Raw genomic sequence first — 11,483 nt, forward strand, 5'->3', positions numbered from 1 at the left:
ACCGTTGATGACGTAGATTGATTGCAATACGATTTTCTTCCTCTTCTTTCGGCCTCGCTTCGCTCGAAATGGGGACTTTGTGTTGTGCCTCTCGGCGCTCATGCTCAAATAGGATTATCATGCCGTTCAAGTGTTATGAATCATCATTTTCATCAAACAAGTCTCAAGTCTACATAGTCTATTTTCATATGGCTACTATGCTGCCATAATCGGGCTCGGCCTCATTTCGCTTGAAAGAAGGCAGTTCCGTCATCGCTCTGCCGCACCAAGGAGCCATAGCCATGGTATAAGACCGTGAAAAGGACCAAATAAATATATATATATATATATATACTTCTTGTCTGGCTTTTATGCCTTGAGCTCTTCATTCGAAACTAGTTCTCGAATCACTTTGATCGTCGACTGCACCGCACCCAAAGCCATCTGTAATTCTGTCAGCATACCTGAATCCCAGCCCTCCTGAACAGTAGAATAAATAGTCTCATTTTTGCTGCTCCTCTCGCAAATTCTGCTCCTCCTCGCACCCCTCTTCAATATTGGCGAACTTCCATTTCAAGGCATACGTCGGAGACAGCTCACCGCTCGGCCCCGGTGGCAGGATGTTTTCAATCTCGGACCCGTCCTGCAGGCGGAAGTCTACCCGGCGCCGCGCCAACTCCGTGCACACCTCGGTCATCTCCTTGCCGCCCTCAAAGACGACACGGCGATGCACCACGTTGTTGTCTTCCTTTTTAACGACGCAGGAGGTGATGGGCGGCCCAAACTGGTCCGCGTGGCAGACTTTGCGGCGCAGGCCCTCCCAGACCTGGGCTGGCGTAAGGACGGGCGAAGGCCAGAGGGGTTGACGGGGGCTGTAGCAGCGTACCTAGTAAATGACGACATGGTGACAGATCTCGAGATATTTGATGAGTGTTGTGATGCGATTGTCAGCAAAAGTAGAGTAACAGTTTGACAACAAGTCCTACTTCATACTTGAGCTGTAGCTACTTGGTTTAATAATGCCTTATTCTAGTCTGTGCTTTCCCTGATTAGAGATGTTATTTTATGTGATTGGTCAGTGCCACTAGTTCTTGACGTCACGGAATGCGTCAAGCGCGAAGTCTGCGATGCAGGAGAACGAAGGAAATAAGCAGAACTATAAAGCGCAAGCTCATGAACATGCACATCGTGCCTACGACTCTTGTCAAGATCTTGTGTAACGACACAAACACAGGGACCCTGTCAATCGCAGCCGTTGTTGGGCAGGGTTGGGTCGGTTGGGCGGTCCACGCCAGGCAGGCCGGGGCGTGGTCGACATGGGTCGGTGAAACAGCGTCGGGAACCTAACTAGTTGATTTGTCGAGATGCAGAAACCTACCCAGGCCTCTCGTTTAGGTTGTCTGTATCGGGGCCGGGATGGCCCATGATCCACCCCCTGGTCTAGCAACTCGGCATTGGGTTGTAAGTCGTGTGAGTGCCAGAGTGCGAATGGAGCATGCATGGTGTGTGATGGTCTGGTTGGGCGAGGCAGCCAAGCAGCAGCAGGCAGCAGAGACGTTGAACTTCGACGCAATGAGAATATTCGCCAGAAAGGTGTGTTGCATAAGCTCAAGGTGACAACGAGGCGGATGGTGTGGGCGGGGTAAATGTGGCAGAACCGAGTCGCTGCGCAGCGGGAATGGCGCAAAGAATGACGCGGGCCAAAGGCTGTTACGAGGACAATATGTACGCCACAGAAAGGTAAGTGAGACAGACATGGAGGTAAGGATCAGCTGGGAGCTGGTCAAGGTTATGATTTCAGTGCTGGTGGTGTTGAGATGTGTGTAATACGAAGTGGATAACAAGGCTGAGGGAAAGGCCGGATGACAAAAACGGCAAAAGCGTTGAGAGAGATAGGATCAACGAAGAGAACAACTAAATTATTTTCCTGCTACGGGGATAGCCGTTTGTTGGCGATACTGAGTAGGTTCGAGTAATGCAGACGTGGGGGCCAAAACTTCGACATTTTCCAAGACAATAGATAACCTTGTCGAAGCAATTGGCAACTGGGGAGGTTCTTGGCACACTTGGTGGATAGTGGGAAACCAAAAGACTGGGGTGGGTGGTGAGCGGGGTTGACAGGTGAAGAGGGGATGCGAGGAGCAGCGGAGGGTTACAGGAGAAGAGGGGAGGATAAGTGCTAGTCCATGCGAGAATATGAGTTGATGAGGAGATGGTGGTGGCGATGGCGTTGTGGTGAAGGAATGGTCGATGCGGATCGGAGATGGCACATAGCCAGTAACTAAATCTGTAGATGTGCAGAGGAGAGTCGGTGACATTCGCGAAAGGCTCCGCAGTCAGCTGGGATGTGAAGAGAGGTTCGACTTGGCACGATTTTCCAGTAATGGTTTGTTCCTTGGTCGTCCCGTGTTATTCTTGGTAGATATGATAATTATTTTTAGTCGGAAGCAGCAGCTTTTTGCAAGTCCAAGTCTAGCTCGCTGCTACTTGTAGGCTGAGTTCAACGCTGGGCTGGGCTGGGTGATGGTTGTCGAGACTCGAGGCCATGCCTACAAGTCGCCAGACTGCTAAAATTGAGGGGTGGGATTTGGGTGCAGCTGGATGCAGCCTGGGTGATGGGCACATTTCTAGTTCTAATGTTGAGTGCCGGCGCTTGCATAAAAAGATTGTGCAGTGGCCCTCTTGGCCCTCTTGCGTGCATCGAGGCTGCAGGCTTTGTCTTGGGTATCGGCCTCACCAACAGCGATGGCTAGCATCCGTTAGCATTCGCGCGGGGCGAGAACTGGCAAAGGCAAGTCAGCAAGAAATATTGTGCGCCGTTGGAGGCCCGGCCCCTCCGCCCCTCCACTCCGGGGGCTAAATAGTTTGTAATGCCGGTACATATGTGCCAGTTAGGGAGGGGGACCGAGTGGAGGAAGGTCTCGCCGCGAGACAGTTGACAGACAAGCATGTCGGTCCCTTGGCCGTATAGACATGTGGCGTCCAGAAGGCGCGGGGTCCGCACTCGTCTCTTGTCTTGGAATCTCGATTGGGGAGTCTTGTTTGAGAGCACGGTGAGACTTTTGAGCAACGGCAGGGCCGACGAAAGCAAAGGCCGTCGAGATCCGTGGCAAAGCGGCCAATAGTCAGCCACGAGACTCCCAGCATGCAAGCCCAGTTGCCCCAAATGGCGAAGGGTGTGGGCTTGGCCTGGGCTTGGCCTGTTGCCTGGCGCTGGCACTGGGCACTGGGCACTGGGCACTGGCAACTGGTTGACTGATTAACTGATTGACTGATTGATGACTGGCTCGAGGTGTCTCTCTCCTCACACCAAGAGCACGGGATGATGGATGGACAAGGGCTCCGGCAGTCAGTGGTACCTTGCAACCTGCAAGCTGCAACGAGAGAGGGGCTCGTGTAATATGGGCTGGTGCAGGAGCTCAAGTCAGGCCAGGTGGGGGTAGTGGTGGTGATGGTGGTGCGCTGGTGTTGCTGGTTGTGGTAATTTCGTTAATAACGGATGGCGGATCCCAGCCATGAGTGGTGCACACGAGCCAAGGTAGGTAGCAGTCAGTGGTTTGTAGCAGACAGGCGGTTTTACAAAAACGGAAAAAGGAAGAATGAATGTGTCACACTTGTTGGCTTGAGATGCAACTTAAGACATGAAGCGGGCTTTCGAACGCGTGCTACGTCGATAGTCGAGTCGGCCCGGGACCACTGGTTTTGGTCGTGTGAGGCACACGCACTGGAGACAGGTTGGCGACGCCGTCATGTGCCTGGGAGATATGTCTTCATCTTCTAGAGCTAGGTAGTTGTAATTTTTTCTTTGTGAGCGTGCTTGGATGCTTGGCGTGGGTGGTGTCATGAGTTCCATCGTAGCAACTGTAGTGGTCATGGTGGCTGGCGCATGGTGTGAGGTGAGGCGACGACCATGTCAACAGCAAGCCAATGGAAAAGGCGAGAGGGCAACGCCGTGGCATTTGGTAGCACCGTGGCTGATGGTCCTTGTGCAGCTTCGCTTCCTGTTCCGCATTCGACCGTTTCTCATGGGTGGCCGGTGGCTGGTTGCTGGCCAGGAAGGATTTGCTCGGAGGGGGTCGAGATGGAAAACGGGGAGGGGGCCTAGGGTATTGCAAGTGGCGCGGTTATCGATGGAGACTGGGAAGGGCGTCGGCTCTTGTATGCAGCCATTCAGCCATGTTTTGTCTGTGTGCATGTTTTTGTGTTGGCAGGGTAGTAATGGAGGGGGAGGGCAAAAGTAGGAAGAGGAGGAGGAGAAGGAGGAAGAGAAAAAAAACATGGTAATGGGCGGGAGGAAATGTTGTCGTTTGCAGGTATTTCGGTACGACGGACACCAATACTAGCGAGACGGTGTCTACTTTTGGAACAGGATGAGCTGTACTCCGTAGGCTGACTATAATGGGTGATGTTATGCCTATTATTACCTGATGGTTTTGTTGTATTTCAGCCAGTGGAACCTGAAAAACTTGGCCACCTAATTAATCTCTTGGTCTTTTCTGTTCCGGTGGTGGCAGGCCCTTTACAGCATCAGCATCAGGCCGTTCGTTGTCTGCCTGGCAAGCCGCAGCCCCCACATGGCCAACAACTGTGTAGTCAGTCGTAGAACGAAGTCACACATATTTTAGTGGTGCCCGCCGAAAGCCAGACCAGCAGGCGGCGTTCGGACTGGGCTTGCACCGAGGGCTGGTTTATTAGTGTGCTGCAAGCCGCTGCAGGTTTTATTACAAAGGTGTTATTGCGATTGAGTTGGGTATAATTGCTTCTTACTCTTCCTTTTCGTCCGAATTCTGATTGCGGGGGCTCTCGGTACTGAACTGTAGGGCCCGTGTTGTGCCGCGTGTTGACTCAAAATGACCAGCATACCGAACCCCAATTCTGGTTGCCATTATTTATGTAGCGATCCACTGCCAATACCTATCGCGCTACCTGTCGACTGCGTGTACAGAGTGCAGGGCAAACAGGTATTTCAGGGTGGTAAACGTTGCTCAACTCAACATCTATTTAACATTGAGACCTTCTCCATGCTAACCTTCTCCCTCTCCTGCTTACGACCTAGCCATGCAGACCACTCCCATGCAGACCACCCGCAGGCCGCCACACGGTTGCATCGAAAGAGGACAAACCTCCCGGTACATGGAACCATCAAGCCACCGCGCCGCAAGCCTCCAACCCAGCTAGTCGTCCTGCTGCCGGCGAGCGGAGTAGCGGCGCTCCTGGTGTAGGCCGCGACCACTGGGTAAACCTATTGGCTTATTGGCTGACCAGGGTCTCGATGCCTGACCAAGTGGCCACGGAGCGAGGAGCGAGGAGCGAGAGGCTCCTAGTCTTTTGCGCGACGGCTTGCATTGGTGCATTGCATTGGCTGGGGTCGTTTTTTAGCCATCTCCATATAGGTTGTCAGTTGTCAGGTAGACCGTACGTAGGTAGCTTGTAGGTAGGGCCGAGTCCCAGGTACCGAGTACGAACGAGACCGCTTTGTACGCTCTTGCTCTTTCCATCGTATGTTATTAGTCCAAGTATTATTGTTATTACTCTTGTTTATCGATTTATCTCGTTTGAATTGTATTACTCTCGTCATCTACTACCCAGCTCGTCCACCTGCATGCATGTCTCTTGGTTCTCCGTCAAGCCGCCCCCGCCGTTCTAATATAGCGCCATCCACAGTAAAAAAACCACCCCCGCAACATCCCTCAACCGCCCCAACGATCCGCGATACAGCGCTAATTGACGGTAACAGGCTTTGGCGTCTTTCAGCGTCTTTCAGCGACCTGGTACAGCGCAATTAGCGCCCTTCAGCGTCCTACAACGCCCTTGTCACCTAAACTTCACCTCCTGTAGCCGCTACAACGTCCCCTCCACCTCCGCTTTTGGCCTTCTTGGCAGCCCTTTTTTCTCTTCACCCTCTTCCCTCTTCATCCTCCACTGACCCCCCAAAGCCGCAACACAGCCAAAAGCACCTGCCGCCCACTACGCCGTTTTTTTCTTCCTCGCACGAGGCCATCACCACCACCCACCATCACGCTCTTTTCCTTTCTTCCCCATACATCATATCCTTTCACGACTCTCTCCTACACACGACCTCTCACCATACGTCTCGTCCTCTTCTCATGCGGCACGAGGCCATGACGATTGCATATTTAGGCTACTCTTTATAGCCACCTGTACATACATCCCACCAACCCGCCAAACGGCCTTCACCCATACGCACAACTGCGAGAGAGGGGAAGCGGCCGAAATAATCAACCAAAAAAAAAGACCCATCGCAGCCCATGCCACTATACGGTTCACTTTTTCTTTCTCTTCTGTAAATATGCACAGCTACTCCAAGATTGGTGGCTCTTCTGACTTTGCCGCCCGCTACCCAACACGCATCTTGGTCGGCTATTGGCTCTACTCGTCTGAGCCTGAGCCAGACCAACACGCTGTCTACGGCATCCTTAGCCGCGACGGCAAGCTGCGTTTCAAGCTTGTCTCCGAGACGCGGGATGGCAAAAATATTCGCGGCAATTATCCACCTCCTTCGGAGACGTGGCTCATTCATGAGGAAATTGTCCTCCTCCCCCACCTGCTCGACCTCAACCGCCTGGGCATGAAGGAGTACTGCCGGGAGCGGGGTCGTCAGGTCACTGCTGGCGAGGACGCCGCCCAAGTCAGCGCCAATGTGCAAAAAGCCGTCGAGTACGCCGAGCGTATTTCGACTACCGGCGAGGGCCAGCGCCCACGCAACCTCCGTTGGGAGCGTGAAAAGTGCGCCGACCGCCAGCGCGCCATCCGCAAGATGGGCACCGCCAGCGCCCACGCCAAAGCCCTACACGAACGGGCACACGGCATCAAGCCCGACTCGCCACCCTCGGACCTGGACCAAGCTCGCCCCGTCCAGAAGCCTCCGTCGCACCACCGCGCCGCCTCGTCCGCGAGCAGCACCAAACGGAGACGCTCCTCGGCCTCGCCGCTGCCGCTCCCAAACGAGCAATCTACGCCCACGCTTCCCGACATGGATCCGTATAAGCCGCCTTCGCCACGGACCCGCGGCCATCCCCTGCCCAACGACCGGCCTGCATCGTCATCGTTCCGCGCTGCCAATATTAAGGTGGACGAGGACACGGACCGCCTCCCGCCGCTCAAGGCCTTTCGCGCCGCCAACGGCGGTCTAGATCAGACGGAGCGTCTCCCGCCCCTGCACGCCACCCTCGCCGCAGACGCCATGGACCTCGACGATAAGGAACGCCTGCCTCCGATCCAATCTCTTGCCCCCAAGCCCGCGCGCCAGCCCCTTCCCCAGCACCCGCTCGACTCACCGCCGCCACGGCGCAAGGCCCTGCCCACGTCAGCAATTCATCGCAAGACGGCGTCCACTGAAGAAGGGGCCATTACTGCCACAACCCCGCCGACGGGCGATGAGGACGATGAAGACGGGCCCAGGTCGACCGTCTTCAACGGCGTCACCTACGTGCGCCGGACAAACGGCTCTTTCAAGGGAAAACTCGTCTCGCCGGGCAAAATTATCACGATTGAAGGGCAGGACTATGTCGAGTACTGCGTGCTGGCCAAGCTGTCCTTTATATGAGGCCGTTTAGGCCTGGTGGTGATGTGTCGATGCATTAACGGTCTATATTGCATAAGCGAAACTGCTTTTCTGGATGATTTTGACTTGCTTCTCTCACTCTGTTCTCTTCAATTTTGTTTGTTTCTCTTTGCTCCGCACATGTTGCCTACATGTCTTGCTCACATATTGCTCATCCATCAAGTGATTTGTGTATTGGCTGGTCCGAAGATCGAAGGAATAACCAAGTGGTTTGCTCAGGGTATGGCATTGTATATAGGTGGCCGGCGCCCAAATCGATGATATCATGAGGCATATCATGAGGCATATCATGAGGCATATCGAAGAATGTATTGAATTTACAGATTCTTTTCTTTGCTTGCTTCATTTCGGTAGTATGTTGTGTGCTCCGGCCTTTGGGAATATGACCAAGGTTACGCTGGTAGATGCAACTCTGATGGCTGTGGTCGAAAGAAAAAGAGGGAAGCTACAGCGCAAAATACGAAATTACTTGTAAGACTCACATAGTTATAGTTGAGCGGAAATGTCTCGGCGTTGGCATGGATAAGGCTCTAATCGCCACAGTCTGAATCGGGCAAGACAAATCGCCAAGCCCACGCGTCATGTCGGAGCCGATCTCTCTCCGACAATCAAGTCTCCCCCTTGAAGTCAATCGCCACCGAATAAGACGTACGTTGTATGATTCATAAGGACTGAAAATGAATATTCTCATCAACATGCAAGCTGGGCAGAATTGCGACGGCCTATTTACTATTTGTAAGCCAATGTGCTAATCTCCGAAAAGAAGGGCAAGGAGGAAAAATGCTCAATTGAGTCCACACCGGCAAAGCTTGGACCAATTCGCCGGGCGCTTTATCCAATGACGATTGTCGAACCATTTTTTATTGGAGGGGTTTCCGGTTCCAAAAATCCACAATGACGGGCGGATTGGCTTCGGAATCTACGGGCTGTTGGTATCGGTGATAAGAGAGAATCGCCTTTGTTTCGGTCAATGACTCCCGGATCGCTAAAAGCGGGCTTTCGGCGAGTCAACCCGAAATTCGCGGCATTTCTAATGTTTAAATTTCTCACAGGCCCGTCATTGAATTCTCTTCCTACTTAAAAATCATTTTTCAATCTGAGTACGTACTTGACAAGTTAGGGCAATCCGTCGTCGACCTGAGAAGAAAGATTCCATTCGATCGTCAAGTGTCTCACCTCCCAACCATTACCGAGGCTGTAAATTTCCTAGTCTAACAACGACATCATGCTCTCCTTTACCGTGTTTAAGGGCGCCGCCGACGGCGCGCCGATTAAGAGCACCACCTCGAAGCCTGAGCAGCTCACCGGCGACCAGGTCCTTCTCAAGGTCCTCGCCTCTGGCGTCTGCGGCACTGGTACGCCTTGTTCCCTCCGCGATTGTCCCAAGCATTGAGCTCGACTCGCCTCGTCAGCTTCCGCCCGCCTGCTAACGAATACCAGATTTACACTATGTACGTTGCCAATGCTCAGTCTCTGGCAAAATCAACCGACACTAACCGATTCGCAGCGCAAAAAGGACATGGTCCTCGGCCACGAGGGCATCGGCGAGGTGCTGGCCGTCGGTCCCGGCGTCCGCGCCCTGAAACCCGGCCAGCGCGTCGGCTGGGGCTACCAGACGGGTGCGTGCGGCCTCTGCGCGCAGTGCTTCGCCGGCGACGAGACGTACTGCGCCGGACGGCAAATGTACGGACAGGCATCGCCGGAGCAGGGCTCTTTTGCGACACGCGCCGTGTGGCCCGAGGCCTGGCTGCACCCGATCCCCGAGGGGCTGTCCAGCGTCGACGCCGCGCCGCTGCAGTGCGGCGGCGCCACCGTCTTCACGGCGCTGCTCGGCGTCCAGCCCACCGACACGGTCGGCGTGTTTGGCGTCGGCGGCCTCGGACACTTGGCGATTCAGTTTGCCAACAAGATGGGCTGCCGCGTCGTGGTGCTGTCGGGCTCGGACCGCAAGAAGGACGAGGCGACGCGGCTTGGCGGCCACCGCTTCATCGCGACCAGCAACTTGAGCAGCAAGAATAGCAAGGGAGGGGAGGAACAAGAGGACGTGTGGAAGCTGGACAGGCTGCTGGTGACGACGTCGGCGCTGCCGGACTGGTCGGTGGTGATGCCGATGATGGCGGTGCACGGACGCATCGTGCCGCTGAGCGTCGGCGGCAAGGACCTGGTGGTGCCGTACGCGCCGGTGCTGCTGCAGGGCGTGACGGTGCAGAGCGCGCTGGTGGCGACGCGCGGCGTGCACAGGGCGATGCTGGCGTTTGCGGCGCGTCACGGCGTCCGGCCTGTTGTCGAGACGTTTCCGTTGACCGAGGAGGGCGCCAAGGAGGCGCTGGACAGGCTGGAAAAGGGCCAGGTGCACTTTCGCGCGGTGCTGGTGCCCGAGGACGAGGATCAGGAAAAGCACAAGATTTAGAGAGAGAGAGATTGGCGATGATGATGTGTTGATGGAGTATGGGGCGAGGCCTTGGGGCGGCTGACGACAAAGATTGAGGGAGATGACGGCTGCATGGCGACGGTGTGTTGGTGGGTTTGAGCGAGGCGCAGGCGGTTGATGAAAAGTAGTAGACTGGCATTGTAGAAGATGTTGTTATAGATTGATATTGTATAGACCTGATAGACTGAAATGAAATAACGAACACGAATGGTTATCGTAACTGAGCAATCATCTCGGGCAGAATGTCCATATTCCCTAAAAACTCATCTACTCGCTAGCCATCTTTTCTCTGCGATGAACACGGACGCAGCCTCCACAAGCCCGGGTTCTGTGCAATGCTGAGAATGTCTAGAGAGCTTACGATCGACAATAGCTTGCTGCAGTCTGGGTCAGGGAGAAGCACATGAAGTTCCAGCAGACCAGCGCCGAGACGAAGGATAAACGCGATACGGCTTGGTGAGGCGATGAACAAACGCAACGCAGGTCACGCGCGGCACATTCACCAGACGCAAACGACTAAACAGAACGATTCTCATTTCTAGGCCGCCTCTGCCCAATTTTTCTCCTCCCCCATCTTTTCTCACTGGCCTCATCGAGGAAACCATCCCAACCATCAACCCAGACACCATGGCGGACAAAGAGCCATACAAGTACCCGTTCCCAATGCCTTCGGGAACACAGGATACCGTGCCTCCTGCACCGGCTGCCGCGTCCGCTCCCGCGAGACACCCCCGTCTCGCATTTTCGGGGCATGGAAAGAAAAATGGAACATCGGAGCTTCTTAGCGTACTTTTCTGTCTTGTCGCGCCGGACATGATGCCGATGGCGGCGGATATCAGAAAGCAAATACCACAAACGGGCACCTCCTTGTTACTTTTGCCTGTGCCGCATATATAAATTAAATTTGGAATTCCGGCTCCTTCAAGAGCGGACTTGTTCGACTGGAACATGTTGCGCAATAAGATCATCGTCCGTGACGTTCAAGGTCCTTTCTCGTGGCGTGAACCTGTGTCTTGGTCTGAATCAGAGAGTCAGACGTGTCCGACACGGCAAAGGCGTATACTGGCGGACGCTCAGGAAGTTTAGATTGATAAGTAATGTAGGTAGTTTGCCAAATGAGGCTGCTGCACTCTGGTTCTTTTATTGAATTTGCCTTGGGGGACAATGGGTCCCCGTGAGTTCGGAATTTGCCTCAACGAGAATACTACTGCAGATCAAAGTCCCTTTTACAACGAGCCTGATGAGAAGAAATGCTCCCATTGTGACCTTTCAACTCTTGAGAACGGAGTCTCGCGGCAGAGGTTCAATCAGGGCCAACGACCAGCATCTGGCGTGCTGGACCCGAAAGTTGCGCGCCTTTCCCAAGTAACAAAAGCAACTGTTGTGCAGCAATCCCTCGGGCCCATGTCTTTTTTTGCCTTCTTTCAGACATGCTGTTAGTCGCATCAGCCGGGCGCGCAGATATGCACCAATGCATGAAGATGCAAA

General features: G+C 54.2%; 3 protein-coding genes across 3 annotated transcripts; 2 read left to right on the top strand and 1 right to left on the bottom strand.

Moving 5' to 3' along the window:
- Window positions 1-481: 481 nt before the first annotated feature.
- On the bottom strand, window positions 482-1,404 carry BBA_02355 (uncharacterized protein; the record flags this gene model as incomplete). Its single annotated transcript, XM_008597452.1, has 2 exons — window positions 482-851; window positions 1,358-1,404. The coding sequence occupies 2 exons, from the start codon at window positions 1,402-1,404 to the stop codon at window positions 482-484; spliced, it is 417 nt and encodes a 138-aa protein (XP_008595674.1).
- A 4,885-nt stretch (window positions 1,405-6,289) lies between these two features.
- Window positions 6,290-7,546, top strand: BBA_02356 (uncharacterized protein; the record flags this gene model as incomplete). Its single annotated transcript, XM_008597453.1, has 1 exon — window positions 6,290-7,546. The coding sequence occupies one exon, from the start codon at window positions 6,290-6,292 to the stop codon at window positions 7,544-7,546; it is 1,257 nt and encodes a 418-aa protein (XP_008595675.1).
- Window positions 7,547-8,789: 1,243 nt separating this feature from the next.
- On the top strand, window positions 8,790-9,974 carry BBA_02357 (NADP-dependent alcohol dehydrogenase; the record flags this gene model as incomplete). Its single annotated transcript, XM_008597454.1, has 3 exons — window positions 8,790-8,919; window positions 9,005-9,015; window positions 9,072-9,974. 3 exons carry the CDS (start codon window positions 8,790-8,792, stop codon window positions 9,972-9,974), a joined length of 1,044 nt encoding a protein of 347 aa, XP_008595676.1.
- Window positions 9,975-11,483: the final 1,509 nt, after the last annotated feature.

This window comes from Beauveria bassiana, assembly GCF_000280675.1.
Source record: "Beauveria bassiana ARSEF 2860 unplaced genomic scaffold BBA_S00005, whole genome shotgun sequence".
NCBI lineage: Eukaryota > Fungi > Ascomycota > Sordariomycetes > Hypocreales > Cordycipitaceae > Beauveria > Beauveria bassiana.